The 27388-nt window shown below is 46.2% G+C and overlaps 1 protein-coding gene and 1 long non-coding RNA gene across 2 annotated transcripts in view; both read left to right on the plus strand.

The window, feature by feature from the left end:
• The window catches only part of LOC118100957 (E3 ubiquitin-protein ligase rnf213-beta), a 29529-nt gene extending 2838 nt beyond the window's left edge, over positions 1–26691 (plus strand). The window contains 79 exon segments of the mRNA XM_047338438.1: positions 24–193; positions 282–547; positions 633–871; positions 1105–1312; positions 1667–1720; positions 2066–2182; positions 2428–2526; positions 2634–2765; positions 2921–2996; positions 3229–3336; positions 3427–3461; positions 3463–3515; positions 3517–3544; positions 3546–3578; positions 3674–3786; positions 3788–3860; positions 3863–4273; positions 4365–4524; positions 4612–4738; positions 4740–4824; positions 4898–4919; positions 5033–5037; positions 5144–5272; positions 5373–5548; positions 5550–5601; positions 5603–6187; positions 6189–6236; positions 6238–6673; positions 7207–7392; positions 7471–7523; positions 7526–7579; positions 7581–7616; positions 7936–8254; positions 8257–8722; positions 8724–8808; positions 9675–9693; positions 9794–9873; positions 9875–9927; positions 9929–10032; positions 10035–10102; positions 10104–10277; positions 10279–10552; positions 10555–10683; positions 10798–10841; positions 10843–10915; positions 10918–10981; positions 10983–11059; positions 11062–11147; positions 11150–11485; positions 11487–11589; positions 13671–13864; positions 14653–14881; positions 15256–15389; positions 15596–15696; positions 15864–16043; positions 16272–16417; positions 16512–16611; positions 16851–16962; positions 17128–17364; positions 17445–17621; positions 17749–17865; positions 18225–18326; positions 18499–18735; positions 18841–18922; positions 18996–19030; positions 19128–19231; positions 19318–19462; positions 19907–20072; positions 20150–20244; positions 20324–20572; positions 20683–20809; positions 21044–21127; positions 23439–23622; positions 23714–23915; positions 24012–24089; positions 24270–24467; positions 25003–25092; positions 25448–25626; positions 26116–26691. Of these exon segments, the coding sequence (XP_047194394.1) occupies positions 24–193; positions 282–547; positions 633–871; positions 1105–1312; positions 1667–1720; positions 2066–2182; positions 2428–2526; positions 2634–2765; positions 2921–2996; positions 3229–3336; positions 3427–3461; positions 3463–3515; positions 3517–3544; positions 3546–3578; positions 3674–3786; positions 3788–3860; positions 3863–4273; positions 4365–4524; positions 4612–4738; positions 4740–4824; positions 4898–4919; positions 5033–5037; positions 5144–5272; positions 5373–5548; positions 5550–5601; positions 5603–6187; positions 6189–6236; positions 6238–6673; positions 7207–7392; positions 7471–7523; positions 7526–7579; positions 7581–7616; positions 7936–8254; positions 8257–8722; positions 8724–8808; positions 9675–9693; positions 9794–9873; positions 9875–9927; positions 9929–10032; positions 10035–10102; positions 10104–10277; positions 10279–10552; positions 10555–10683; positions 10798–10841; positions 10843–10915; positions 10918–10981; positions 10983–11059; positions 11062–11147; positions 11150–11485; positions 11487–11589; positions 13671–13864; positions 14653–14881; positions 15256–15389; positions 15596–15696; positions 15864–16043; positions 16272–16417; positions 16512–16611; positions 16851–16962; positions 17128–17364; positions 17445–17621; positions 17749–17865; positions 18225–18326; positions 18499–18735; positions 18841–18922; positions 18996–19030; positions 19128–19231; positions 19318–19462; positions 19907–20072; positions 20150–20244; positions 20324–20572; positions 20683–20809; positions 21044–21127; positions 23439–23622; positions 23714–23915; positions 24012–24089; positions 24270–24467; positions 25003–25092; positions 25448–25626; positions 26116–26254 (11146 nt within the window). The 3' untranslated portion in view covers positions 26255–26691.
• Positions 2087–2699, plus strand: LOC124851239. The gene is made up of 3 exons (XR_007032328.1): positions 2087–2182; positions 2428–2526; positions 2634–2699. It is a non-coding gene; the product is annotated as an uncharacterized LOC124851239 (long non-coding RNA).
• Positions 26692–27388: the final 697 nt, after the last annotated feature.

Consider the following 27388-nt stretch of genomic DNA (forward strand, 5'->3'; position numbering starts at 1 on the left):
CATGTTCAACTTGTTATGTTTAGTGGAGTAAGACAGGGAGGCTATCTGGTCGAAGCGACTCTTTCGGTTGAGGAGAGCATTCTGCAGAGAGGAATCTTCCTGTGGTATGCATATGGTGTCCTGCAAAGACAAAAAGAGATAATGGAAGACGCCATAAGAGAAGTTTTTATTCCTCGAGACTCCAACATTAAAGGTAAGACAAGAAGCATTTATCTTCAGCATTTCACTGCTGGTTTCAGTCTCATATGACCTGATGGTGTACCGGTCTGCGTTTCATCCAGAGCTGCACCTTTACGAAGGCCTAATTAGTCTTCGTGAGGGGCAAGGCTTTTGGAACATCTTCAGGAGATCGAAAAGTGAGGAGGTTTCAGACGCCTGGCTGGCCTCCGCCAAACTGCTGCTGAACAGAATCTTCCAGAACTGGTCTCCGTCAGACAGACTGAGCACCAACAGCCTGTGTGACCACTTGAAGCATTTTACGACGAGTCTCGGTTATGCCAATTCTAGAGTGAAATTCAGCGACAGTTCACAACCCACCATGATCCAGGTGGGTGCAGCAAGAAGAGTTAAGACATTCGCTAAGTTTGACCTCCATTGTTCCACCTATAACAAAACTCTTTCTTTGTTTCCAGACCTCAGAGATGATTTCAGAGATGTTGGTTCAGATCTTGAAAAGAGAGGAGTTGCCAGGAAGCTGCGGCGGCACCAGTCCTCTGGTTCTGGGCCTGTCGGTTTTCACTGTGACCAGAAGCTGTCGTATCGAACTCGGAGTGAAATGTTGGGAGGAGCTGTGTGTCCTAGTGTCTTCAGAACCGGCGATGGAGAAGACAAACCTGGACGGGCTGCTCGCATCTTTCCCAAACCTACTGCAGTAAGTTGCATTAAGCAGGTTATTCACCACAGCTGTTAAAAATAGTTTCTGTAAATTTAATTTTCCTAAATGTTTTTAAAGTTGTTAAACACATCAACCACAAACTGAGGAGAATGTGTTCTGGGTTAAAAATGAAGACTATATTTAAAGATGTACGCCATGACGGGGAGTAACCGGCCTGATTCAAAGATCGATGACACGCCACCTTGTCTTCTACCTCTGTTTCTCCCCAGTTCTGTTAAATCTGATAAAATCACTGCTCTCAGCTCCTGGCAGGTCGGAGCTCGTCTCCTGCCATTCCTCTGCCTTCAGGCTCAGACAGTCGGAGCTGCCGTGATTCAAAGTGGTCCAACCAGCCGAGGAAGAGTACCAGTCGGGACTGAGGGCTGGGTTTCAAGTGCAGAAACTGGAGAGGTGTCCAGTCCACCGGGACAAAAGAAGGTAAATCTCTATCTTCACCTCAGCCTTCTTCATGAGTGAATGAAGTGAGTCAGGATTTGTTTCCCCAGGGAGGATGATGGCTTTGACACAGCTCATATTGCCAATACAGATGCCACTGCCTCCCTGAATGGTTGGTTGTCACTGTCGCATTGGGGATCTTCCTGAATTCCTTGACCTGACAGGGATACATGCAGAGTTACCTGATCCAGAGTCACAGCAGGACTCCAAAATGAAGAGACTAGGAGGCCAAAACAGGATTACAGGAGACTGTGAAGGTGAAAACTAATAAAACATTTATAAAATAACACGTCTCTTGAAATTACCCTTGTATGATCTTGTTCTTTCTACGCGCAGAACACTCCAAAATTAAATCATATTCTGCTAATGGTCGACAAAGAGAAGCGACAGGTAAGAACAGGTGAAACGCCTTTCAGACCGATGCACCCTCGGCTTCGCTTCCCTGCAGCTTTTTCTCTGCCCGTAGATTGACGAACTGGAACGCCGACGCCGCCTTCATGAGGCAGAGCATCAGTGTGGCGAAGAGCACGTGCATGGACAAAAATCATCCTGCTAACCGGGACAAGGTCCTGTCCTACCAGCCTGTCCTCGAAATCAACAGGTTTTGACACTGCACAGAGAAATAAGGTAACGATTTTCTTTTTTATAATCCGTAGAATCTCTTCAACACATTTCAGTAACTCAACGCTTCAGTGTCTCTCAGTCCGAAGATGAGACGCGACACCTCGGGGAAAGCTGCAGCTCTCGGAGAAGCTAGCCGCGCAGCAGCAAATCAATGAGTGGCGAGAGGAGCTGCTGCAAAAAGGCCTAGTGGGGCCGACTAAAGCTCTCAGCTACCCGAAGGAAATTGAGGTACACGGTGAATCAGAATTACTGTCAGTAGCTTGCGGAGGCCGCCATCATTCAACTCATTTTACCAGAGTTTACTGTACAGTATATGAGTTTAAACTCTCTTCACCTGGATTTAATTACGTTTTGTTTCTTGCTGCAAGAAAACGATGATGGATTCAGTTTACAATGAACCAATGTAACCATGCAGGTGAAGCAGTTTTAACATAAACTGACTGAATATAACAGTGACTGTGTTGTATCACCAGCTGTGGGACACACTCTTCAAAGTGGAATGCTCTATTGAAGAGGTTTCCTCCCGATGGACTCAGAGCCTGAGAAAAGAGCTGAGGAAAAGGATTTCCATGGTCAGTGGGTCTGTGTTGTTCAGTGTAAAGTCGATGTCATTATCTGAGGTCAGAGTTAAACATCATTGGTTTATTGTACAACACATCTGAGCTGAGTATCTTAACAGGCAAGTGATGATGCTAAAGTTCTGCTGTGCTGCGTTGAGCCAACGGCGTCAGCTGTGAGGAGCAGCCACATTGGGATGCACAGAATGGTGAGCGATGAGCTGTGTCAGTCTGCGATCAAGACAATCTGCCAGGTACCGTTCAGATTGGACCTCCTCCTCAGAGGGTTTCTCTTCCTCTCTTCTTCCAAGAACATTTTAATTTGAGAGCTTATTCATTTTACATTCAGATTTTCAATGTCATTCAAAACCCTTGCTTTGACTAATTAAGACCACATTTTTGTTTTTAGCGAGGCCATGCCGGAGACCTGATGCGTAGTCTCAGTTCCAAGGTGAAGGACATTCCGATTGTCATCCTGTCTTGCTGTCGGAAACAGTCCGTAGCCCGGACATTCAGAGACAACCCTGTGCTCCAATGCTGGATCACAGTCGCCATGAGCCACCTGCTTTTGCTGCCTCAGTCCATATCACGTTCTAACTTCTGTTTCTATCTTTCTCAAGCTTGTAAAGACCAGTGTTGTTGTCTTGGCCCAGGGGATTGGAAGATTCGGTGGATGACTCCGTGAGGGCAGGTCGTCCCACAGCTGTGTGGTTGCAGTTCGATCTCTGGTGGAGTCTGCTGCTTCAAGGACATGTGGATGGCTGGGACACCTGCAGACTCAAGTCGCAGTGTGTCAGAGGCAGTTTAAGAAACTCTACCTGCAGTGTATGAAATCCCTTCACTGGGGCCTCTGCAAACAGCTCCTTCTGATTAATACAGCATATATTTAATATCTAACATGAATATCTTCCACAGACAAGAAAATAACACAGCTGGAAGCTGCTCTGGTTTGATGCAGGAAATGTCCCAGCTCAGAGAGAGAAGGATTTGAACTCTTTCATGCATGAAACAGCAGATGGACACACTGATAAAGTATGATAGCAAAGGTTAAAGAAAGCATCATGCAGGTGAGTTTAATTAGAATTACTCTAGATTAGACATTTTCCAAAGTGTTTTGGTTTGGTTTTTGTTTTCCTGAGTAACGTGTTTCTTATTCCACCAGTTCGAGATGTCGACGGAGGGAGCAGCACGACCGAAACACCGGAACAAACTGCGCCATCTTTGTGCCTCTTGATGCTGAAGGACTGTGAAGAAGACGGGTCCTCCCCAGGTCCTCTGTTCACATCAGTCTGAATGTGTTGAAAATGAGCCACGAGATGCACAAACTGCATCAGAGCAACCTGATCCTCCTCCTGCATGGCTGCGCCCTTAGCTTGGAGAGGCCACCCTCCTCATTCTAAGCAGCCTTCCCACACAGGTCTGTGAACACATCTGGAATCCGCTGCTGACCGAGTTCCTGCAGCTTGGCGTCAGCATAGTGCGTGCTAACGTCACGCTCAAGCAGCTTGATCAGGTTTTGGTGGAGTCTGGCGACCAGGGAGACGGGAGGCTAATGAAGAAGGAGCTGAGTCTGATGTCAGAGATGTTGTGTGAACTCAGACAGTTCCAACCTGCAGAGAACTGGGTGGAGATGAGGCTCGCTCAGATCCGGGAGTATTCCCAGCTCCACGAGGCAGCGGTCGCAGCCAGTGCGATGCTGAAAATTGCTGAAAAAATGAAGCTTTCTGGAAACTTTGCACAAATTCACACCCTCAGCCAGCTGGTAACTGTCTTATTATCTTGTGCTAAATTTGATTTCAAGTATTTACGATTTTCACTCTGTCTCTGAAGCTTTATGTTCGATTATTTAACAGGAAGAAGACGCCTTTAAGCAGAGGCCTCTGGCATCTCTTACTGACGACCTGTTTCGTGCCAAACAGCAGCTCGCCACAGTCACCAAGCAGAACACTCTCTGTCTGGAGGAGTTTCTTGCGAGCCAGACGCTGGTCACCTGGGTCCAAACAAACCTCAAAAGTAAAAGAAAAGTCTCCACATTGATACAGAAACACAAACTGTCCTGGGATCTTGCAGGAGATGTTTATATTTCTGTCCTCTCGATAGATATGAGCGATGTGAAGGTTTACGTGGAGTTGGCTTCCATATCTGCTGGAGAGAACGACACCGAGATCGACCAGGTGGCCTGTTTCCACGATGCAGTGATGGGCTACGCACCTCTGCTCTTCTACCTCTCAGGCCGGTTTTGACGAGTTCATGAAGCGTGCTCAGCTGGTGTGGGACACCCAGAGTAGAGATGAGAAGCTACCGGACAAATTGGTATTTATTTCTCCATTATAGGTGGCTGTACATAAATTTTTGCTGTAAGGCCATGACAGTGTTGGTTTTTCAGAGAGAATCTACTCGATTGCTGAGCTGGAGCATAAGACTTTGAAGGATCTGCCGGCTCTGTGGAGCAGTCCTCTCTCCCTGGGCTTCTGTTAATGCACATGGGTCTATCACATCAAGCACCTGATGGGAAACACAGAGAGGGTTAGTGAGAAAATCCACCATTGAAAGATGAGTCAAAGAGACCGAGATACAGAGCTTTATTTTCTCCGCTCTACTGGTTTGCAGAGATGTTCTTCAAACATGGTAGGCCGCTACCAGCGACAGAGAGGAGAAGAGCTACAAGCTGGAGGAGCTGCTGGAGCTGCAGAACAAACTGATGCTCAAGTGTCGTTTGTGTTGAGAGCACGGGCAGAGAACAGGTCAACCGTTCACAGAGGTCAGTGGCGTTCCATCCATCATCTATACCCCTTACCCTTTGAGGGTCATGTTAACATGTGCTTTATGAACTCCTGCACTTCTGTCCACATGTCCTGTAGGTTTTTGAAGGCTGCTCAGAGACCGGCACCATCCTCTCCAGATGCAAACATCTGTAAGGGCTCATGCTCTTCAGAGAATGGCGTGCTGAGGTCCAGTGCTGTCCACAGCAGCAGCCAGGCATCACTGTCACCTTCCTTGCCCTTATTGCAAAATATAAACCTGGAAGAGCCGAGACGTGAGCAGCCACAGACACTGGCTCACTCTATGGACAGCTGTCAAAAAGAATGCATGCTCCTTTAATCTGGGCGACAGGCGCTCAAAGTTCAGCTTGCTGAACCACTACACGTCAGAGCAGATGGTGTACCTGTGCTACTGGATACACAAAGTGTGTCAGCAGCGGGCGGCAGTTCCTCAACAACTGTGGAATTTACTTTTCCCCATAAAGCCCCAGTGCACTCTAACTGATGTGAGAAGCGCTCACAGAAAGGCAGTAGGTTTGATGTCAGAATATGATGAATCAGAAGAATCTGGGTCTGATGATGAAGATCAATACCAAGAACTTTCAGACTTAACACCAGATTCACCAGGACACACTGAAGAGGACGAAGAAGAGACTCGTAATTTGATGGAGTTTTCCTCGGAGGATGAAGATGACTGTGTGATGAAATGTGATGATGACCACGACAAGGACAGTCTGGAAAACCTCTGGAGACTATTCAAGAAAGACAACTCTCAGTATCTCAGTGAGTACTTGGACATCTCCACTCTGGCCCACTTCCTCTCATGCCTCTCTGAGATGAACCAGCAACACGTGATCAGGAACCTACCACCGATTCTCCAGGAGGGAAAGCCCAATCTCTTGCTTTGTCCCAGCCGCAGAAGTTCTTACCATCGTCCTGTCGCTCTACATGAGAGTCCAGAGTGTTCTCGCCGCTGCCTGCTGACGAGGTTCTGGTCTGCAGAGAGGAGACCACAGAGGAGGAGGTGGAGATCTTCCTCCGCCGGGTGCTCGGCCAAGGCTCCAAACAAGGCTGTCAGAAGATATATTGTCTTGCCAATCCAGGGCTGCTGGGATATGATGTGAGTGTGGCGTTGGGGGAGCTCTTTGACGCCCTGGAGAGAAGTGCCAGCCCACGTTATCGTTTGGTAATCGTCAGTCCTGTTGTGCACCAACACAGATACGTGCCGTCTTTCTTCAGTAATGACAAAGTACAGGCTGCTGTGAGTCCAACGTCACATAATACCAGGAAATATCTGCATCACCACTTCACACAAAACGCACTCCCACAAAACCCTGTCGCACAGGTTTCTCCAGATCAGCTGTCGGTCTGGATGGTGTCATCTCTGCGCCCTGCAGTTGGTAAGGATAACCCTAATTGGTAAACCATCATGAAAACGCTTAGAGAATAGAATTTGCAACCTTTAAGGTCTTGTCACACCAAGTCCATATTTTCAAAGTAGGCTTTTAATCCATCATCCAATGTAACCTTGAAATAGTCCGAAGTGTTTTATATCAGTTTCTTGAACTTGGGCTGATCGAATCCTGAGAAACCATCAGGAAGAAGGAGAATTTCATCTTCTAATCAAGCTGTGAAATCATTCCCGTCGCTTCCAAGTCTGTTTCAGGACGTCAGTGGTTCAGTTCGAGACTTTGACAGATGAGAATAATGGAGCAAATCGAACCTGTGACAGAAACGTTTCGAGAGTTGCTGTGTGAACGTGGTCATTTAAAAATAAATAAACGTGACTTGGTGGGCAAAGACCTTAAACCTGTATCCGATCCACAATGGCAAAAATGTCATGTTTACTGAGGCGGTTTAATTTTTCTACAAACGTGTCGATGTTAATGTTATTTCATTTCTTGACAGAATGCATCTGTGTGTCTGTCATTAGGTAAATCCCTGTATGTGAATCGCTTGTTTGAGAAGTTCCAGCAGAAATCTTCTCAAACCAAACACATCAGGATCCGACTGATTGAGCCGTGTGTCGATATCGACCTGTTGATTAAGAGTCTATCAGAGAAACTGGCCTCGCTGAGAGAGCAGGACCCCGTCCTTCTGCACATCGACACCGCTGGAGTAAGTATTCACTCCTTTATCTCTGCCGATAGCTGCTTCATGGTTGTGCTAAAGAGTCCGTGTTCATACCTGGCCAGGTTCGCCTCAGGCCTGAGGAGCTGCTTCTATCTGCTGGTTCTGGGTTGTTTGAGTGGGAACTTCATGGGATGCTGTGGAGAAGGAATGTAACTCACCTGATCATGGTTGAGGGCCCTGAAGACGCCAACGCAAAGCCAGACTAAAGAGGTAGAAAATGTCGCTTTCCAGATCCTATCTCCCTTTCAGTATGCGTGTCAGGAATAGTGTTTTTTAATGTCATTTTGTTCTTAAGTGTCTTTAGACATTAAACTAGACATTTTAAACTTTTTAACTTTGTGAAAACACAGCTTTCAATAACTGAATATTATTTTATTTCAAAACTCCATCCAGAATATAAGTAGAACTTTTATAATGTGAATTTATGGTGTTATGCCTCTTGATAAATTTCAAGCTATTTTTTAAAAACCAACCCTGAATCCAAATGTGATTTATTTGAATATTATGTGTGTTGATTTTGTTCATACAGATGAGCCTTGGACTTCTGGACGTTCTGCCAACCATCCATTGTCGGCCTCCAAGAGAGGTGACGCAGCTGCTGGCAAAACAGTGTTTTAATGTTAAAGTGAAACACTTGATCCACTCATGGATGAAACAGGAGTTTCTCAGTGAGGGGATTCAAAGACCTTATCAATGATTAAAACTTTACAACAACCATCAGAACATGGATCGTAAGATCACGCAGGAAGGATCCAGACTGGGAATCCGCTGATTGTCTCAACACTTCCCGCCCACTGTGAATGAAAGATCCTTCTGGGCTGAGCTAAGAGCTTCTCCGTTCCTCAATCATAGCTAAAAGACTGTGAGAATCCATTTTCAGATCCAGGGACTTCCTACACGCTGCCTGGTTTCAAGGGCTTCATTGTGAAGTTCATGATTCTAATGGCCAGAGATTTTATCGTACCTTCTGAACACATCTGATCAAAGCCCAGCTGCAATACCGCTGAAAGCAGTCTGCACGACCTTCTTGTCCGTCTGACAAGAAGGTGGGAAAATGAGTCTCATCCATACATTTTCTTTAATGCAGACAGATTCTCGATGTCTTTCCTGGGCTTTAATGTGAAGAAGTGGCAAAACACACTCTGTGCAGTTGATCCTCACAGCAACAAGGTCCTGATACAAGATGTGATGTCACAAAAACTTTTTGAGGGTTTAGAGCGGCAACAGATCTCTCTCACTGAGGACTTTGATCGCTGCCCACAAAACAAACCAGAGGACCCTACACATGTTGGTGCAAAGAAAGGAATGACAGACCAGATTTGATCCAGATCCAACATACCAGCTCACTGCTGACAATGCATGAAAGATGTTGGCCATAAAATACAGATTCAAGGAATTTGCTGTCACCATGAGAGACTGGCTGGGAAAAACTTAGATTAGTTCGATTCCTCCAGCCTAGAGAACATGGAGAACATGGTACTTGTCAAGGCACACTAAAATTCACAGCAGAGATGATCTACAGGAAAGGTGAGGGAGGAGAACTGCTGATAACGCCAAAATTCACCACCTGACACCATTTTGTACCTTCAGCGGCTGACACCACAGAGGCCATTTTGCCATCAAGGGAAATCCTGTGTGATCTAACGTGAAAGGAACTTCTGAGAGCAGGCAGTGGGCGAAAGATACAGGCTGCTTGTAATCCCTATAGGAAGTGACTCACTGAAATGGTGGGAGCTTGGAACGGGGCAGCAGGGTTGGGCAGGCAGGTAAGTGATGAAACAGAAGACCGCCTTGGCAAAGTCCCCTGAGGCAGCTGGTGGTGGCAGGCTCATCCTTCTGCCACCACATGGCTTTGGTGGACTACTGGGCTGAGTGACTCAACTGAACTTTCCTACATCAGACAGATTGGTTCAGAAGAAAGTTGTTGACCATTCTTGCCAGCAACCTGCCAGGATGTAATTTCAAATGTACATTGCCTCCAGAAATACATGAGGTTAGTGGGAAAACGAGTAGCTTTGTGAGCCTAGGGATGTGGAGAGGTCAATGAAAAAGTTTGATTTTACCAGCAGAAGTAGTGAGCCTTCCTGTCCAACAACAGCTCTGCATCTCAGTGAAATTGAGAAACTCCCAGCTGCCTGATTCTTGCAGCTGGTGTTTGCTATTACCCTGCCTCTGGTGGCAAAGAGAATTTACTCCTGACACACATACATCGCAATTTCAACCCTTCTGTCTCTAACAAACACAGTAGATACTCCTCTGACTCCCCAGGTCAACTTCCAGAAGAGGGGTATTAAGGGAGACCACTTCAGCAAAAATATTGCAGCAACTTCAAAGAGAATAAGCTTCTGGCAGGAGTTAATGAACCAGATCTCACTCTCCTTCGCCAGGCCAGGTGTTCTGTGCCACTTTGAAAGACAGTGCTGCTGACACAGGCCAGAACTCCCACAGTGACTCATTCAAGAAGCTTCAAGCAAGTTCACATGGTCTCCTTCCAATGCAGTCCCCGACTGAGTCCAGAGGCATCATCGATATCAGAACTGTGCCCGCCAGAAGGACAAAAACATGGAGGAGTATACCAGTGGTGTGCTGGATGAGATTGGACTTGCAGAAGATTCCCTAGATGCTCCTGAAGACCTCTCTATCCTCTTTTGGAGGATGGATGACGACACCACAAACTAGATCCACACATGAAGTTGTTGGTTTGTTGGTATCTCCAACTGGGTTTCTCGACCAGCAAAGATGAACAGAGGAATATTTGTGTCCAGATGGGATCCATGAGGGATGAACGGTGGAACCAAAGGAATCTGTTCATCCTCCACTCCAATTCTTCTGAAAATCACACACCTTCCAAATCCCTTCACATGTGCATTCCTTGAGCATCTGCAAAGAGACCTCAAAGAATCAGTTCTTTGTCCTAGACTATTATGTTCCTGGTCAGCATGCTCTTGCCAGCCAACCCACACAACAGGAGCCGGATGGTGACAGTTGGTGGAGGCCATCTTGGTGTAACTTCAGTGGGCAGCTAGAGGGTTTGACCTGTGGTATTTTTCCAAGAGGCCTTCCAAAACCCCAGAAATCCCTTGTGACCTCAAGCACCTTGCAAATGGTGAGAAAGAATCTTGATCATGACACCGACTGGGAGATGCACTCTCTCTTCTGCTGACCACCAACAACGCAGCTCACATCCTCCAGCAAGTCTTTGCCAAAGGAAACCTACACAGCCTGAAATCATCTTGCCTGTGTAGATTTATGGACCAGAATATGCCCAAATCTGGCTGTAATGTGAACCAAGTGAAAATATGCATGACTGGCCGCACTGTCATCCACTAACATGCAAATTCCTAAGGCAGGCCTGCACGATGTCTGAATCAGTACTGAGGTTTACTCTCAGTAAACAGCTACACGCTTTATCCAGGTCTTGGTTCCTACAGAGTTAAAATGTCGGGTCCACACAAACTTCAGACTGGTGGCTGTGGAGGACCAGAAGAAGCCCACGAAGTTCTTTCCTGTGCGCTCATCAACAGACTGGAAAATACAAAGGATCGGAGTACTGGATCTGAACCATGGCAACACAGGGCTTCACAACTGGAAGGAATGGGTGAAGGTATCTTCGTGAGCCACAGAGGATTTCATGCTGTCTGACATTTTTGTTGGCTTCATGGCGACAAAGCCAAACGCTCTTTGCAGGCACTTGAACGAGAGCACACAGTAGAGACAGTCCAGGAAGATTTGATGAAAACAGAGACTCATTGGAAGAAGACGAGCTAAAGGAAACCATTGAGTCAAGTCCTAATGGACTGATAGAGGCAGCCGATGATGCAACTGAGGCAATGGACACTGAAGCTACTGGGAAAGAGCAAGAAGCTGAGTTCGTGGAACAGAATGATGATGAATCCACTGAGATGTGCCAAGATGAGACCAAAGAGATGTCTAAGGAGGAAGAAATGATGGAGTCAGAAAACAGTGCTAGTCTAAGGTTGATGATGAAGAGAAACTTTCGTATTTAGCACCTCCTCTTGTTGAACTGCGCCACTCCTGATGCTGTGGTGAGGCCTGGGCATTCCCGACTTAGCAAAGCACTTCCAGAGGGAGAAACTCCAGAGGATGTACTTCCAGCAAACAACATCATCACTCACCCGAGACTTCCTGAAAGGTTGCCTGAGCCGACCCAGCGATCCACCAGGTTTCTAGAGGTAGGCCACAGGTCACTGTCTGTTTGAGCCACTATTTTCTACAATCTTTACAAACCGTGATACTTATTACGCACACCCCGAGCAGTTTTGTGTAGGTAATTCACGGTTTCAGCTGATAACCAGACTGTGATGTCAAGGTGGTAGCCAGGTCTCGACTGCAATGGAGGGAAGATCTCCTGCCTCCGGGCCCACCAGTTTGACAATCGGGTCTCCTTCTGCAACACGATACGTGGTCACCCGCCACATAACAGGCACAGCTTTGTATTTCAGTTATTTCAGTTATTTATCTTCTCTGTCCTGTACTAGGGGCTTCCTTAAGATGCCGCCACTTCCCCACTTGCTGATTCAGATGGACCTGGAGGAATCCCACTGCAGTGACGCAGCTCATAGCATCAGCAAAGTAGGGCCTGTGTGTCGATATCCTGAGCAGATCTGATTATATATATATGTTCAAATTCCAGAGATTTCAACATGTTTAGTGATTCACTCTACCTCAGATACTGCACCATGAATTACTTGATGTCACTGAAGATCAGACTGGTTTGGTGATTTTTATTGTAAAGGTTTCGAGGATCACAAGTCAGTCTCAGTACATCGTTTCCAAGGAGGTAGAGTACTAAGAGGATTCTGATCATTTCTGTGATACGATTATTTACCCACTGAACCCTCCATAAGTGCCTACAAGACCAGCCATGTTTTGTCCTTGTCTCTATGAGTGTGGTAGTCGGGTGTGTTATTGATGACTGAGGGATTCACAGGACATGAGCCTGAACCTGATTTTGGTTTTCTGTGGAACTCTCATCAGCAACCTAAGCCAAACTCTGTACTGTCAGGTAGTAACTGTCCCTCCTCCCAGTAAATTAAAGTATCTTCTGTATCATACCACTGGAAAACAACTTCCAGCTTTATTGTCATCTCAACAATTCTAATTCAAATAAACTGTGTTAATGATCACTATCAGACCATGCAGAGGAAGAAACTGAGGGAATACAGAAGACTCCTAGGCAAATGTAACTGGACCACTTTTAATTAAACACATCTTCATTCGTATTGTCGCTTGGATTGAAATGTGATTGTTCTATGGCAGGGCGGACAGAGCCTAGCCTCAGTAGTCTGGCCTTAGGAACCATGTATTCAGGAAAGCTGTGGGTTTGCTGAGGGACCCTGATGGTGTGAATCACGAAGTATGAAGTTGGAAAAATTCTCTGTCTCTACTGGGAAGTGCCTACAAGTACATAGGAGGTAAATATCAATATTCATTTGAATTGAGAGGATACCACTACACTGGGCCCGTCAAGATCTGTCTCTGTGATTAAACCTCCATCTTTACTTAAAGCTCACTTTCAGAGGGTGCTGTTGTGCGACTGGCTGAGGCCTGGCCAGAAGAGAGGAATGGATGGTGTCTTAAGGAGGGGTGAGCATAGAAGCCAAGAACGACAGGGCTCTGAGAGGGAGGAACTTGAGGTAAACTTCTTTTCATGTGGCACAAACTCTTATTCATGTTCATAGGTTGTTGTCTTTAAAGTATTCAATGGTTTTTAAATGGACAACGCAGGAAAGAACCATCAACAGGAACAACTGAATTATATAAAGAATGTCTAACACTATGGGGAAAGAGCCACGTGTGGAAAGGTTTCACTGCCAGGCTTTGCCTTAATCCAAATAGCACCCAGGGAAAACATGTAATATTAAAATATAGAACAATAAGTCGGAGGGTTGTACAGCATTGGTAGAGTTATGTTGTGGCTCTAAGGGAGTCATAATCAAACAAATGTCCCATCTTGTGTTATCACATGGAGATTCATAAATAAACTATAATAAATGTAGTAGTATAGAAATATATGTTGTGTGGGCAGGAGTTTTTCTATCAACCACTGACCTTCAGGTTAGAGGATCTACCCGCTCTACACCCTGAGCTACAAAGAGTATGTGTCAGCAGAGATTTCCTGAACAACAGTGAAACCTTTGTGATCATTTATCTTGATAATTAATCATGATTGATTTATATCCAATATCTGAAGCAGTCAACCTCATCAGAACTCACTGACTCTCACTGTCTCTACCTGGGCAGACACACCCTGTGGCGCTGTCTTCTGGGTCCACTGTGATTCCCATCCTGGCCATATGTTAGAGGCGAAGGACAGATATTCAATCTGCACCTGCTCTCTGACCCAACACTCGACCTCCCGCCTGACCACACTGTGGTTGGACATCCTGACGCAGCTTCAGATCTTAGACCTAACACCTCCTAAAAAACAAGGTATGGTGGGTTCATATTTCTGCATAATTCCATTAATTCAAATACAAACTAATCAGCTCTGGTGTGCTATTGATTGTTATATTCCCAAGGTGAGTCTCACCAGAGGTGCTGGTGCAGCACTACTTCATGGTGGATGGTGAAGAATAGCCCTGCTCTGCTCCGGCTCAGCTGGCTTCATCACCATGCATCTGAGTCTGTGGGGAGAATCTGAATTCCTTCCAGGTTTGACTCCAAACCAGGAATATCCTAAAGTTGGTAGTTAGAGTTGATTTGAATCCACTTTGAAGGGCAAGAAGGACAGATTTTAGAGAATAAAGTCACTATTTATGCTGGGTGTCATTTCACAGGGGAGTATGAGGAGATGAGTCTGTCTCCTGTGTCCTAATGAGGAATGTGGAGCATCTGTTCCACTTATTCTCAAGATCATGACTTTGTCCTGTTAAACTGCGACTTTATTCTCTTTTAATATTAGGTCATTTTATCTCTTGTGGATTATGGCCCCAATAATTCGCTGAATTACATATAAGTTGGTTAAAAGCACATTTCACTTTAAATCTGTTCCTTAGTAACCAAAGAGGGCGGTACAGAGAGGGTTCTCCAGTTTCAGAGCCTGCTCAACAACAGCAGGCTCCTCGGCGCCACTTACAGAAGCTCTCTCAGACGAGGATGGGCTGGAGTTTCACTGTTGCCACCTGCAGGACATCCTGCTGCTGTCTTGAAGATCAAGATCAAGAAGAGTTTGAGTATTTAACATCACCTGTCACATGCTCTAAACATTTGGGTGCCTGGCTAGTCCAAACCCTCCACGGGTCACCAGGTGTTGGCTCAGAGCTACGTTGGGTTGCGTGTCCAAGCTTCAGACGCCCACGGGCCCCATCCCCTGACCTCTCCTGCCTGGATAATGGCGGCTGCCAAACATTTTGCCTCCAGACTGGACACACTCTGCCACATATTCCTGCTGCAGCCACACCTAGCTGCCGATGTCTTCTCAGCAGGGGTCAAAGAAGGAGCCCCAAGAAATGGTGAGAGAAAGGTTTTGGCTTCATGTTCAACCTCTTCCTCCTCCTCGTCATCTCCAACAGGCCACATGTCCTCTTGGCAGTTTAGTTAGTTTGTGTGCGTTGCCTCTGACAGGTGTGGAGGACATTTGCCTCCATGCCTGTGTGTTGAGTAGTAGATGAACTCTGACTGTGACTTCGCTGCAAGAGTGCGTAGTCCTTTGTGAGCAGAGGAGTGGAGTTCCTGCAGCCTTTGTCTCGACCTCGAGCGCTTGGTCGGACGCACAGCTCCTCTCTGCAGCCCTGGCCACCTGCAACATCTGACCTGGATTGTGGTGAATTCGGGATAACTGCAGAGAGAATAAAACCAATGTCCTGTGTTTCTGAGGCTTATTTATAATCTGTCCTCAGGTTGCTGTGGCATGGGATGCTGGTTGTTGCATCTTTCATCCAACACGTCGTTTTTGAAGTAGAGCAGGAAGACTTTCGACTGAAAGCACTGGCTCTCAAACACTGCAACCTTCACCTGAACGTACGTCAAATGCTTTTAGTCTTTTTGTGTTTATTCCCAACCAGAGGGAGTCTCCTGATCCATTTATGTAGCATTTACCTATGTACATTCGCCGTATGAAGCGTTTTCTTCTGTAGTTTTTCCTGAGCGGTATTTTGTCTTACATGTTCGTAAGACATAGTCGTCCAGACATGTTTTCAGATTTTGTTCTTCTGGCTCTGTCACAGCTGATGCAGGAGTCACCTGACATGAGGAGCGTGGACACGTTGCAGAAGCTGATCCGGATCCTCAACTCCTTCCACAACGAGTGCATCAGCAGAGATCTGAGGTCAGACGCTGCTTTTAAACGTTTCTCTTCAAAACTTGAATATACTCACAGGAGCATCTGATCTCATTCCAAAAGCACCGCAGCAAATAATCTCACTTTTTCTCTTTTAAGCAACTCAATGATTTTACAATATAAGATTTAACAAGTGTTTAACTTGTGATGTACAGGTTTGGCATTTCCTGCCCAGTTTGCTTGCTGGAGCTCAGCGAGCCGTCAGCTCTGCCCTGCCTGCACGTCCTCTGCCTGCCGTGTCTCCAGCGCTGGATTAAGCCGGACAGACGTTCGTGCCCTAAATGCAGAGCAGACGTTCCCCCCGACTTCAAGCCGACTGTTTCTGACACCATCAAGTGAGTTAGAGATAAACAGTATTTGAAGAAATGTGGTGATTCACAATACATCATTGGAAACTGCGTCCTAAAGATTATATGTATTTATTTATGTAGATAGTCACAAAACATCATCTACGATCTATTTTTTATATTAAAGCAGAATTTTCAGAGCATTATTTACTGGGACTGTAAACTGAGTCTTCATAATGAAAATAACAAGAATAATAATATGTCTTTGTGTCTCAGAGCCGCTCTCCAGCAGCACAGAACGATCAGGAACTGCTGTAACTCCTTCTTCCTGGAGGTGGTGTCCAGGTTCTGTCTGTCAGAGGGGCAGCAGCCTGGAGACGGGGTGGTGGAGCTCCTCTTCTCCTTAGTGGTTTCTGCTAATGGTCGGTGAAAAGAAAGCAGCGCAGGGTTTGAACTGTGTGATGCTTTGATTTGGTGATTGTTCATTCAGATTGTTCATTATTTTGTGTGATGCAGGAGACGTGTACAGGACCAGAGAGCTCAGTCCCTTCCTGGAGTGTGTGGACAACTCTCCGGTGGTTCGATCCGTTCTCCCCAAGCTGCTGCTGCAGTACAGGTGGGGACATGAATCCAACGAGCACGGGTGGAGTTAGAGCTCCAACCTTCTGCTCATTTAGAAACAAAACCAGCAACATTAGAAAGTTCAGAATTTGTCTTTAATTTCAATTCAAGTACTGAAACATGCACCTGGTACTTAGAAATGTACAAAATATGAATTAATAAATGGAAATGAAAATGTACACGGTCAGAATAAAGTAAGCAGCTGATGTTGGTTCACTGTTGTGCATCTGTCAGCTTTGATCAGGTAAAGACTCACATCGAACTCTACCTGAAGAATCTGGAGGAGAAACTTCTGGACAGAGAAGACCGCACAGAACTCTACCTGCTGTTTGTCAACTGTTTCCAGGTAGAAAGCCCTGGTGCTCATATCCATCTATCCTTCCATCCTTCCATCCATCCATCCTTCCATCTATCTATCCTTCCATCCATCCATAGAATAGCCTGTAATAAAAACAACACCTCCTAATATTCAACCAGAATTGAAGTGTCATGTTTTTACAATCTTTCTCAGGACTCTCTGTTGTGCTCGGAGGCGAGAGAAGTAGACGAGAGCGGAGAACGACAGATGCGAGCAGAAATCCGATTCCTGAGCCGGTTGGCCAGGAAACAGGCTGCAGCCAGAGAAGCACAGCCGGCAGAGTTCCTGCTGGACATGGCCAGACTGAGAATATGTCTGAGCTCGGCTGCACAGCTCCTGGAGAAGATCCCAGTTCAGGGTGAGTGGAGCTGAATGAACTTCATGATGAAGGTTTGATTGATTTGATTTGTTCTGTGGAAACAAATGAGGGTGTGATGTGTGTTTCTTTCGGTGCAGTTGAAAAGGTGGAGGATCAGTACCTGCAGCAGGTGAGAGCGGTGTGTGAGTACTGTGCCAATGACTGGTTCAGGGTTTACCTGCTGCGAGCGCTGCACCGACTCTCTGGGATCGACTGCATCCTGTCCCTGATGAACAGACCCACCTGGGGATGGTTGTTCCCCGCAGAGTTCCCTCTGCAGCAGGTACAGGTCCCAGACATTTACATTTATGTGGTAGAAACTTAGAAACCTATTATCTACCATGAACCACCATGAACTACTTACCTGTCACATCGTAACAACACAACTCAAACACTAAAATGTTTGTTTCACTCAGGTGGTGACCACCGTGGACCCCTTCCTGTGCTGTGCGACGTCTTACAGAGCGTTGAGAGACGCCGTGACTCAGGTTCTGCTGCAAAACAAAGCCGACAACTTCCTGACACAACTAAAGGTCAGAGGTCATCGATCGTTAACTCTCAGTTCACACTGTCATGTGTCACAGTGACCACTGGAGGGCACAGAGGCCATGACTGAAAACACACCAGTTTATTAATGACATGTTGTGTAGTGGTAATACATTTGATTAATAAAACACATTCCAACATTTTATGATGTAGCTGTAAGCATCTATACATTATATTGTCATTAATTATACTTGTAAGTGCAAAAAGAGACAAAAAGGTTGATGTGAAAAATAATGAATGTTTTTTCTAGACCTGTTTCTAAATTCTGAGTTTCCACTTCTCTTGTCGTTCTTTCATGAGTTGAATTATTCCTGGTTCTCTTCTCTGTTCTCCTCTTCCTGTGTAGAAGCTGAGAGGTTCTCAGATCAGACTCGTGGCTCTCGCCTTGTTCAGAAACGTCACCTCCCGCTACAGATCATCTGACGTCAGCTCACAGCCCTCAGCACAGGTCGCTGCACACGTCTCAAGGCCTTTTGTCATATTAGCCAGATACTGGAACTTTCTGTGCTGTTCTGTAATGTCTCACTGGGAAACTGGGAAATGTCTGTAGAACCACTGTGAAGTGTTTGCCATCAGTCTCTTTTTGACTCACTGTGTTTTGGCCCCATGTGAACGTACAGGAGAGACTAGCGCCGCTCCTCATAAACATCCAGTCGATGGAGTTCAGGTTGTTCTGCTCGTCACTGCTGCAGAATCAGATCGGGGGACCGGGCTCACGTCTCCGCGTCAGCGACAATCTCTCTCCTCAGAGACAGACCGTCCTGGAGCTGCTGGTGCATCTGTCCTCTGTGCTGCTCAGTGGAAATAAGTTACTGGCTCCTCTCCACCAGATCGCCTTCCAGCCGCAGAACGCGACAGTAAAACGCCACTTGTCCTGCGCCATCACGTACACTTTGCTTCACGCTGCCTCGTAGGGTTTTACACCAATCTCATTTCTGTATAATTCAACTTTTTCCTTCTAGAACTATTTTCTGCCGACGATGCCTGACGATCGCTCGTCTGAAGCCCGACAGTGGCTGGCAGGAGAGAAGCTGCTGTTGTACAGTAAGTGTTTCACAGTGTGAAGCTGCTCGTTGCTTCTCTCGTCAGCTTCTCATGTCTCTCTCCTTCTTTTCAGCCTGTGCCAACGGACACGTTTGCTTCGTGGCAGGGGTGAGAGCTTTTTTCTGTCCTGTCCTTGCATCAAGCATTGAGAATGAGATCGTCTTTAAAAAGTGAATACACTATATGCTTCTGTGCTTTCACCCAGTGCGGGAAACCGGTGGTTTTATCCAAATGCCCCGACTGTGGACTTCCCATCGGTGGAGAAAGACATGTCCCAGTCGAAGGCTTCACGCAACAGGCAAATGGGAGGTAATGACACATTAAACTAACCAGTGTGGCGCCAAATGTTTGTGTTTCGGTTGATTTCATTTGAGTTTCTCCTCGGTGGCATGAAGAGATCAGACTCGGACGGGACACGTGTTAGGAGAAGCTGCTCGCAGGTCTGAAGCCCCTGAGAGACAGATGACGTCCGCTCAGTCCTGCATCCTGCGGCTGCTCACGCACCTCGCCATGCTTCAAGGAGCCACAAGAAACCAGAGAGTGAGACGTCACTTCAATCTGCACCACACTCTATTTTTATTATTGAATACTATTTTTCTTTCACTCAAAATCCTGCGCTCACACTCAAAAAGAATCTGCCTGTGCTTGGATTTGCTCAAACTGCTTGCACTCAGATTTTCTGCATGGAAGTACATAAAGCTAATGCACCCAAAACGAGGGCGGGGCAATTTCCATTGTCAACACTACACCTGACATTCTATTGGTCGAGGTATTTTAAAAACTCCAAGAGCAGAGGAATATGAGAGCTGGCAATCTGAGCACAAGCAGGGTCTGTTTGAGTTTGAGGCTTTAGAGTGAAAGCATCACAAAATCTGAACCTGTAATCAATAATCCCTGCTCTCAAACTGATGTGAGGATTACACATCAAGTGTATTATGATTGGCGTCACGTAAACCTCCTGCTGTGCTGTTCTTTGTGCTGCAGGGAGTCGAGGACATGATCCAGCCCAGGCCGACGGATGTTTTCAGCTTCCTGTGGCAGCACCTTCTGAAGGACATGAGCGTGCTGGGTCGCAGTCTGGATCTGAACTTGGACGACACAGCGGTGACAGTTCATCTGGTTCTCAGCGTCTGCACAGAGGTCCTTTCAGGTGAATCTGAGTCTCTAACCACTTTCAGTGCTTCTGCTCATGTAAAGAAACGCTGACTCTGCTGAATGTCATCACAGGTTCCCGCGGTCCGACGCCTGATCTGTCCTCCAAACAAGAACGGCAGCGGTGGGAGAAGGTTGTCCGTGACGCTGCCATCAACCCAGTGCTTCAAGTAAGAAATGTTCTGTTGTTGCTTAAAATGCTGTGACTACATTTGGTTTGGCGTGGTGATCAAATCTTTTCTCCTCCAGGATTTGCAGAAGAGTCTGTCTGAAGCTCAGGACAGAATCGGTGATGACGATGGACTTGCTGGAAGCTCCCTGATGAAGCTGGTCTTCGGGGATCCTGGCAACATGTTGTCGCTCCCCTCCGACTGCCCGACACATCGCTCGTCCTTCTGGACTCTTCCTGAGATCATGACAGTGGAGAGATTCTCTCAGTTGGTGGGGGAGGCGAAGGAACGCAGCTCTTTACCTCTGCTGCTCGAGTTCCTCAACAAGGTACCGATAATCCCATTCCACAGGTTTTGTTTTCCTCAAACTCAACCCTTGTGTTGTTTTTCTCATTGAATATGTTGTGGTCTGTGTGTGTCTGTCTGTGTGTGTCCCAGATAAACTGTGTGAGACAGTTGCACCACCTCCCTGAGCTGGTTGTGTTACAGTCAGACCTGCTGCGGGTGTTTCCTCTGACGTCTGCAGCTCAGACTATTGATCAGATGTTCCAGCAGATGCCAGCAGGTAAATCAACGTCTCATTTATCACTGAACATTTATCATTATATTTGAATGTGTCTTTTTGTTTTCATGTAAACTTATCACAGGTCTCTACCACATCCTCACACGTGTCTGAATTAACAACTAACAAACTAAAGCACCAACATCAATGAAAGAATACATGTGATCCCACCACTAACATCACACATGTACAGACACACACTCACACAACCTGAGCCTCTGTCGTTGTCGTCCTCAGGATACCAGAAGAGGAAGCTGCAGGAGAGAGTGACGACATTCATCAAAGTGTGGAACTGCCTCCGGGCGGAGGTGGCAAACAGCTGTAAGCACCAGAACTGTGAACTCTCACGGGTTCATGTTGTGGAGGTGGATCTGTGAAAGGAAATAATCTGTGACTTCTGTCACGATCAGTTCAAACACGATGAGAATCACAAACATCGAACCTCTGTTTAAAATTAAAAACTTCTATACAATATATGATATAATATTCAATATATTTTGATGAATTATGTGACACCTAAGAATTAAATAGAAAATAACAGTGTTGTGCAATAGTAGGTAGACTTGATTTTGGCTAATTATTAATAATCATAAAATATGATTATTAAAGGGGACATAGCATGCAAATTCCACTTTGTTAGTGCTTCTACAGGTTAATGTGGGTATCTGGCTCATGTCTACCAACACAAAAACTCTGGGAAAAAAACACTCGCGCGTGTTATGGTTCCTCTAAGTCAGAAACGTCATGCTTGAGTGACTCGATTGAGCTTCCTGGGTTTTGTGTCGTAACAAGGCACTGGAAGTCTCCCTACATTTATCAAAGACGGGGCACCACCCTGGTATCAGGGACCAACAATCAATCTGTAAAGATCAGTCTCATAAAATCTCAATATTTACTATTAATGATTGTAAAATGAACAGTGAAGGTTAAAGTTCAAGCACTGGCTATCATGTTCCAGCTGTATTCACCTACATATGTACAAATAATCACAAAATACCGGTACTTTAAATACAATAGAATTTATTAAAGATAATATCAATGTTAATTAATGACTATTATCCTAAAAAGAATCCACTATATCAAAGATCACAACACTAGCACTTAACACGATTTATAACACACGTAATACCTACGTGTGTGTGTGCGCGCGCGCGCGTGCGTGCGAGAGAGAAGGGGGAGTCAAGATGGCGTACGAAGTCACGGGGGATGACGTCGTATTACTGAATTTAAGATGGCGGTCTAACCGCTTGGTGTCGTGTTACTGAATTTAGATGGCGGTGTTACTGAATTTAAGATGGCGGTCTAACCACTTGATTTGACGTAGGATCGAATTCAAGATGGCGGTCTAACCGCGTTGTTTGACCAACAGTTAATGGAGAACAAAGGAAGGCTTTTGTCTATCTCGTGGTTCAAAGTGCCGAATGGCGTCGAGATGCGATCGCACTCTCTAAGTCCCCAGACGGGTGTAACACGTGAATTATGTGGATGCAGGTCGGAACGTGTGTGCAGGCGGGTTTAGGAGAAAAGAGAGAGAGAGACATGCAAAGAGTGATCAGAGGAGATCTCGGTAACCAAGCTAACTAAGACCCGTCCAGCTGTGTACCGATCTTTTAGTGGGTTAAAATCTCCGCAAAATAGGTCTAACGGTAAACAGTGCCGCGATGTGGCCGGAAACGCAGATTCGTCACGACACGCTGGCACAAAACAAAGGGACTCGGTGGTCCAACACAAGTATACACTCAAATAATAACACGCTAATGTTTAAACCAGTCTCTGCCCAGACATAAGCCTCTTACTTGTTGCTGGTCCGCGAGCGGCGCGTTCCGGGAAGACAAGTGAATTGTGTGCGTGGCCTCTAGAACAGCTGATTCGCGCGGTGGCAGCGGGAAACGAGCTGGGCCGGATAGAGAATTCGTCTCGTTCTCCCGGGCGAATGTGTCCTGCCCTTCTGGCGAATGTGTCCTGCCCTTCGTGCGAATGGTCTTGCCCTGGTGGCGAATTGACGTGCCCTTCTGCAGGTCTGAACAGCTGAGGAGCAGCTGTAGTTGTGGATCCGGAGAAAATCTGTGGAACTCGGCCCGCGAGTGAAACGATTTTGCCGCGGTCTCTTCAAAATAAAGCTCAGGTTTAAAAAAAAAAGAAGGGAAGTTAACAAAAATAAAAGGGGAATGAACTTAAGTTAAAAATAAAAATACAAACGTTTGGTGGTTGCTCCCTTAAGTGTCTGGATCATCTGGAGGAACCGGGAGAGGTTCTGGTCCTATCTTCGGTGCAAGGGAAAAATCAATGAATTGAGGTGGTTCTCTGTATTTATTACCTGAGAAATGTCCGGCCTCCCTCCAGGTGGGGCCGTGGGGTCTGTTGGTTCTCAGCCAATGGAAGGCCCGAGTTTGAACTCCAGCGGCGGTTAAAAAAAACATGGAGGCCCCAAAAGCATTCTGGGGGTTTTGGCCTCATGTTAGAGACGAACTCTAGTCAGGCTTCTCAAATGTGTTGTAGGCCTCTCCTTTGTCCTGGGCTCGATCCCAACAACAGTAAAAAAAAAAATTATGTAATTTGTTGTTATTCTTAATGTGACACCTATTCCTACCCATATTCATTTACTTTCTCCTGTGTGTGTGTGTGTGTGTAGCAGCAGACTTGGGTGTGGACGTGAAGTTGTGTGAGAGAGAGGTGACAACCAAGAGCTCCGGGGAGTTTCTGACGCCGTCCCGACACGGACCGGGGTCGTGTCTCCGGACGCTTGTGGACTTCCTGTCGGAGACTCACAACAGCCTGGTGAGAGAGGCCAGGAGAGCGAGCCGCCAAGAGGACAGGTCAGTGCAGCCGTCACGTGATGAGACGAGTACGAACGCAGGGTTCATCAAGTAAAACTGTTTTTAATTTAACCGTGTTTCATTTCCTCAGTGAGTACATTGTTATGTTGGAGAGGATTTCCGAGACCCAGCTGACTCTGTGCAACCCAGAGAGAGAGCTGCTGCCTCTGGTCTTAGCTCACTGTCACTACACCTTGAAGAAAGGCCGGGAGACGGACAGAAGCTACGATCTGATGGGGATCCAAACGCAGCTCGCCCGCCGCTTCCTGGCTGGAAAACCTCTTATCAAAGCGGTAAAATCTAAATATAACCATGTGTCCGTGTGTCCGTCTCAGGTAAAACCAAACATTCCTCTCACCAGCACTGTTTTCCACTTTGATTAAAACCAGGACACGTCGAGGTACCTGAACAGACACCTGCAGGATTTCTCTGTGGTTCTATCCGAGGTCAGAGGAAAGGTTTGTCAGGTAAAAGCATTTCGCTCACCTCAGAACATTAGTTACAGTACCAGTCGTGATCTGGAACCTAGTGGTGCCAGCTGAAGAATGTTCACAGGAGTCTCCCCTGTACGAGTGTGTGAGGCCACTTTGTTAGAGGTCAAATTCCTTCCCTTGGCCCTGCTGACTGTTTCCCTGTCCGTCCTGCAGGAACCGCTGAAGGGTTCTGTGTGCAGCACCATGAGGACGGTGCTGCGCTCGTACACAGATGTTTGTGACGCCGTGTACGTGGTGGAGATCGGCCTTCGCTTCCTTGGCAAGATGGTCGTTGATCCTCAGTGTCAACTTTCATCCTACCTCACTGATTCTTTGCAGATGCGCCGACAGATTTCCAGCACTGTAGCCAAGGTAGAAGCCTCCAGACCCACAGCTATTTCCACTGCAACACCACGATGCAAAGAAAGGGATTCGATCTCATCTTGTAAAAAATGCACAGTTAAAACAACCCTCTCTTGTTGTCTTTCTCTCAATGAAAGTCCCATTTATAGAATATTTAATACAACAGAAATGTCACTTATACATAAAATATTAAATAGACAAATTTAAAACGTGTATTTTGTCTTCTACTTCCATTGATTTCTATTAAATGTGAAAATCAGCAGCTGCTAGAAATTTGCATGGCTGATTTAACCCGCCTCAGTGGAAAAGTTAAATTTACTAGTATAGTTGAGCCAATGTGTAAACTCTAAATTCTGCATCATCTTGCCACGAGAACGTATCTGAAAGTGCAGATTGTTCAGGTTCCAGAGTCACAGAGAAATGAATGGAAGCTGGTTCCTGCTGTAGAGATATGTTGCTTTCAAAAAAGATCAGTTTAGGAGATAAAACCTGCACAAAAAGCAGCGATGGTTTGCTGTGACCTTTTAAAAACTTTTTATTTTAGGGTCTTGGAGAATGCAAACTGGAACACAGCATATTCACCTGGCAGCTCCTGACTTGTTGGAAATCCGAGCTCATGCTGAACAGAAAACAAGTGAGTATCAATAAAAATTAAGTTATTGGATGTGGATGAAGAAAATATTTAAACCAAACCCCTTCACAGACTGAAACTGTTAAATCCATGAGAGAAACTCGATCCGCGGTGACCACATAATCACTCCTGACCCCTGCTGGCTGCCAGAGACGGACCCAAACACCACAGAGAGTTAAAGCTTCTGGGCTGTAATCCGTTGGAAGTGTGCCAACTGACACGGCAGGCGCCCACAGATTGACCCCAATGAAAACTGAGTTTGAGGAATTCTGTGTTCGCGGCGGTTTCTGCAATGATGCACACAGTCGTGGAAGTGAATTAAACGTTGATTAAATGTAAATTTGTGATTCTCTTTCAGGACCCGTTTCAGAAACTGCCCCCAAAGTTCCAGCAGAAGCTGTCCGAGGACGAGAGGAAAGGGCTGAAGGTTTTCCTCGCTGTCACAGACGTCGACACGTTTTCTTTGGAGCTTCATGAGATTCTGCTGCTGAAGACGAGCGATGCCGTAACTGACCAGGGTTACCAGCCAAACTGGGAGTAAGCACAAGCCTTTTGTATTCACCCATCTGTAGGGAAACCTCATTTACCTTTTGTCAGTTTAGTTTCTGTTGGAGGAAATGCACCAAATGGTAAAACATTCCTAAAACATTTGCAGTATTGACACAAATTTCTCCAAAGGGTGTTTGTAAAAACACAGAGATCATGGGTGAAAGGAGTGTGCCTCTTGTCACGTCAGAGATTACCACCCTGGTCCAAAGGAATCCATTGATTCCAGACAGTTTTAATCAGAGTAAAGTGTGGAGGTCTCACCCGGGCGCTCCCCTGGGATGTGGAGCCTTTTGACTTCCAGGATGAGAGCGTGACCCTCCAGGCAGCCATCTGTCAGGGGAAAGGAGCTTAAGTTGTATCCCCTCTGCCGCAGGTCACTCCTATGGGGGCGGCAGCTGGACAGAGGAGTGAATAGGAATGCTTGGGGTGAAAACAATGGTCTCGGTGCTAACACTTCTCCCTCCCTGCTGTTTCCAGCATCAGGTCCACCATGGAGAGCCATTTGGAGGAGAAGCACCTTCCACCTCTGCTGGAGCTCGAGTCTCTACCGGAGGAGATCACTCTGGCACAGGGGGCTGACGTGTGGAGGGCGGCTGTGGAGTTTAAAAGAAGATAGATGCTGATTTTTACAGAGATCTGAGTTATTTCTGATTGTTTGTTGTAACTGTGAGATAAGAGAATATCTAAATTCAAATAAGATCATAAATTCATACATTGGAAGAACGACCAAAACAGGCATTCAAGGCAACACTGACCACAGAGATAAAGACACAAATATAATAATAATAAACATGCAGAGAGACACAATAGTCTTATATTAAGTTGTAGAGCCACATAAGTCAGGGGCCGTTAACCAGTCTGTGTTTTTATAATGCATTAATCATTCTATATATGGGGACACATTCTGAATAATTGTTATTTGTCTGACGTAGATATTCAAAGTGTTGGAGATGTGAGGCCTTGTTTCTTTTTGTTAAAGTGTTCTTCGTGTTTTATCAGGTTCATTGTGTGACTGAGGTTTGAGGGAACATTTAATAAATCATCTATAAACGAGCTGGAACTTTTTTTTACTTTTTAAGTGAAAAGTGATTTTAAATCAAAGCATCTTTTTGTAAAGTCAACCAAACGGTTCAATGAGCCACGCCCCCTGTGAGGCAGATCATCTCGACCAATCGGAAGCAGGAACGCAGGGACGGACTTCTTCCCTCCGCCAATGGCAGGCGACGGGGGGCGGGGCCGAGTGTGTTTTCGCCACGTGATGTTCTGAGTTATCACAGATCGTCAGTTTGAGTCCAGCGACAGAACCGAGCAGAGTCAGAGAACTAACCTGGACTAGTTCAACTAAACTAGTTCAACTAAACCAGCTTCAGAGCCATTTCTCCTGCTCTGTCCAATCCCAGAGGCTCCCAGTGTTCCCAGGTAAACAACTCTTTAATCCTAATGCAACTGGAAATACGCCATCATGACGCAGGTCAAAGATCTGCTCCTGCACGACCACAGCACTGTGCTGCCCGACTACGGGAGGTGATTCTCCTCCGGGAACTTTCTGTGACTGTCAGTGAGGATGACTTTTTCATTCACTCACTCATTTGAGTTTCCCTCAGGATCCAGCACCTGTCAGACGCCCTCGGAGATCTCTACAAGGAGTTCAACGCCCTGAAGGAGCGTCTGGCCGACCTCACAGTCAGGTTTGACGGGGTGGAGGACTTCGTGGACGGCGTGCGGTCGGGAAGGAACCCTGCAGCGCCCC

Source organism: Hippoglossus stenolepis, chromosome 21 (assembly GCF_022539355.2).
Source record: "Hippoglossus stenolepis isolate QCI-W04-F060 chromosome 21, HSTE1.2, whole genome shotgun sequence".
NCBI classification, from domain to species: domain Eukaryota; kingdom Metazoa; phylum Chordata; class Actinopteri; order Pleuronectiformes; family Pleuronectidae; genus Hippoglossus; species Hippoglossus stenolepis.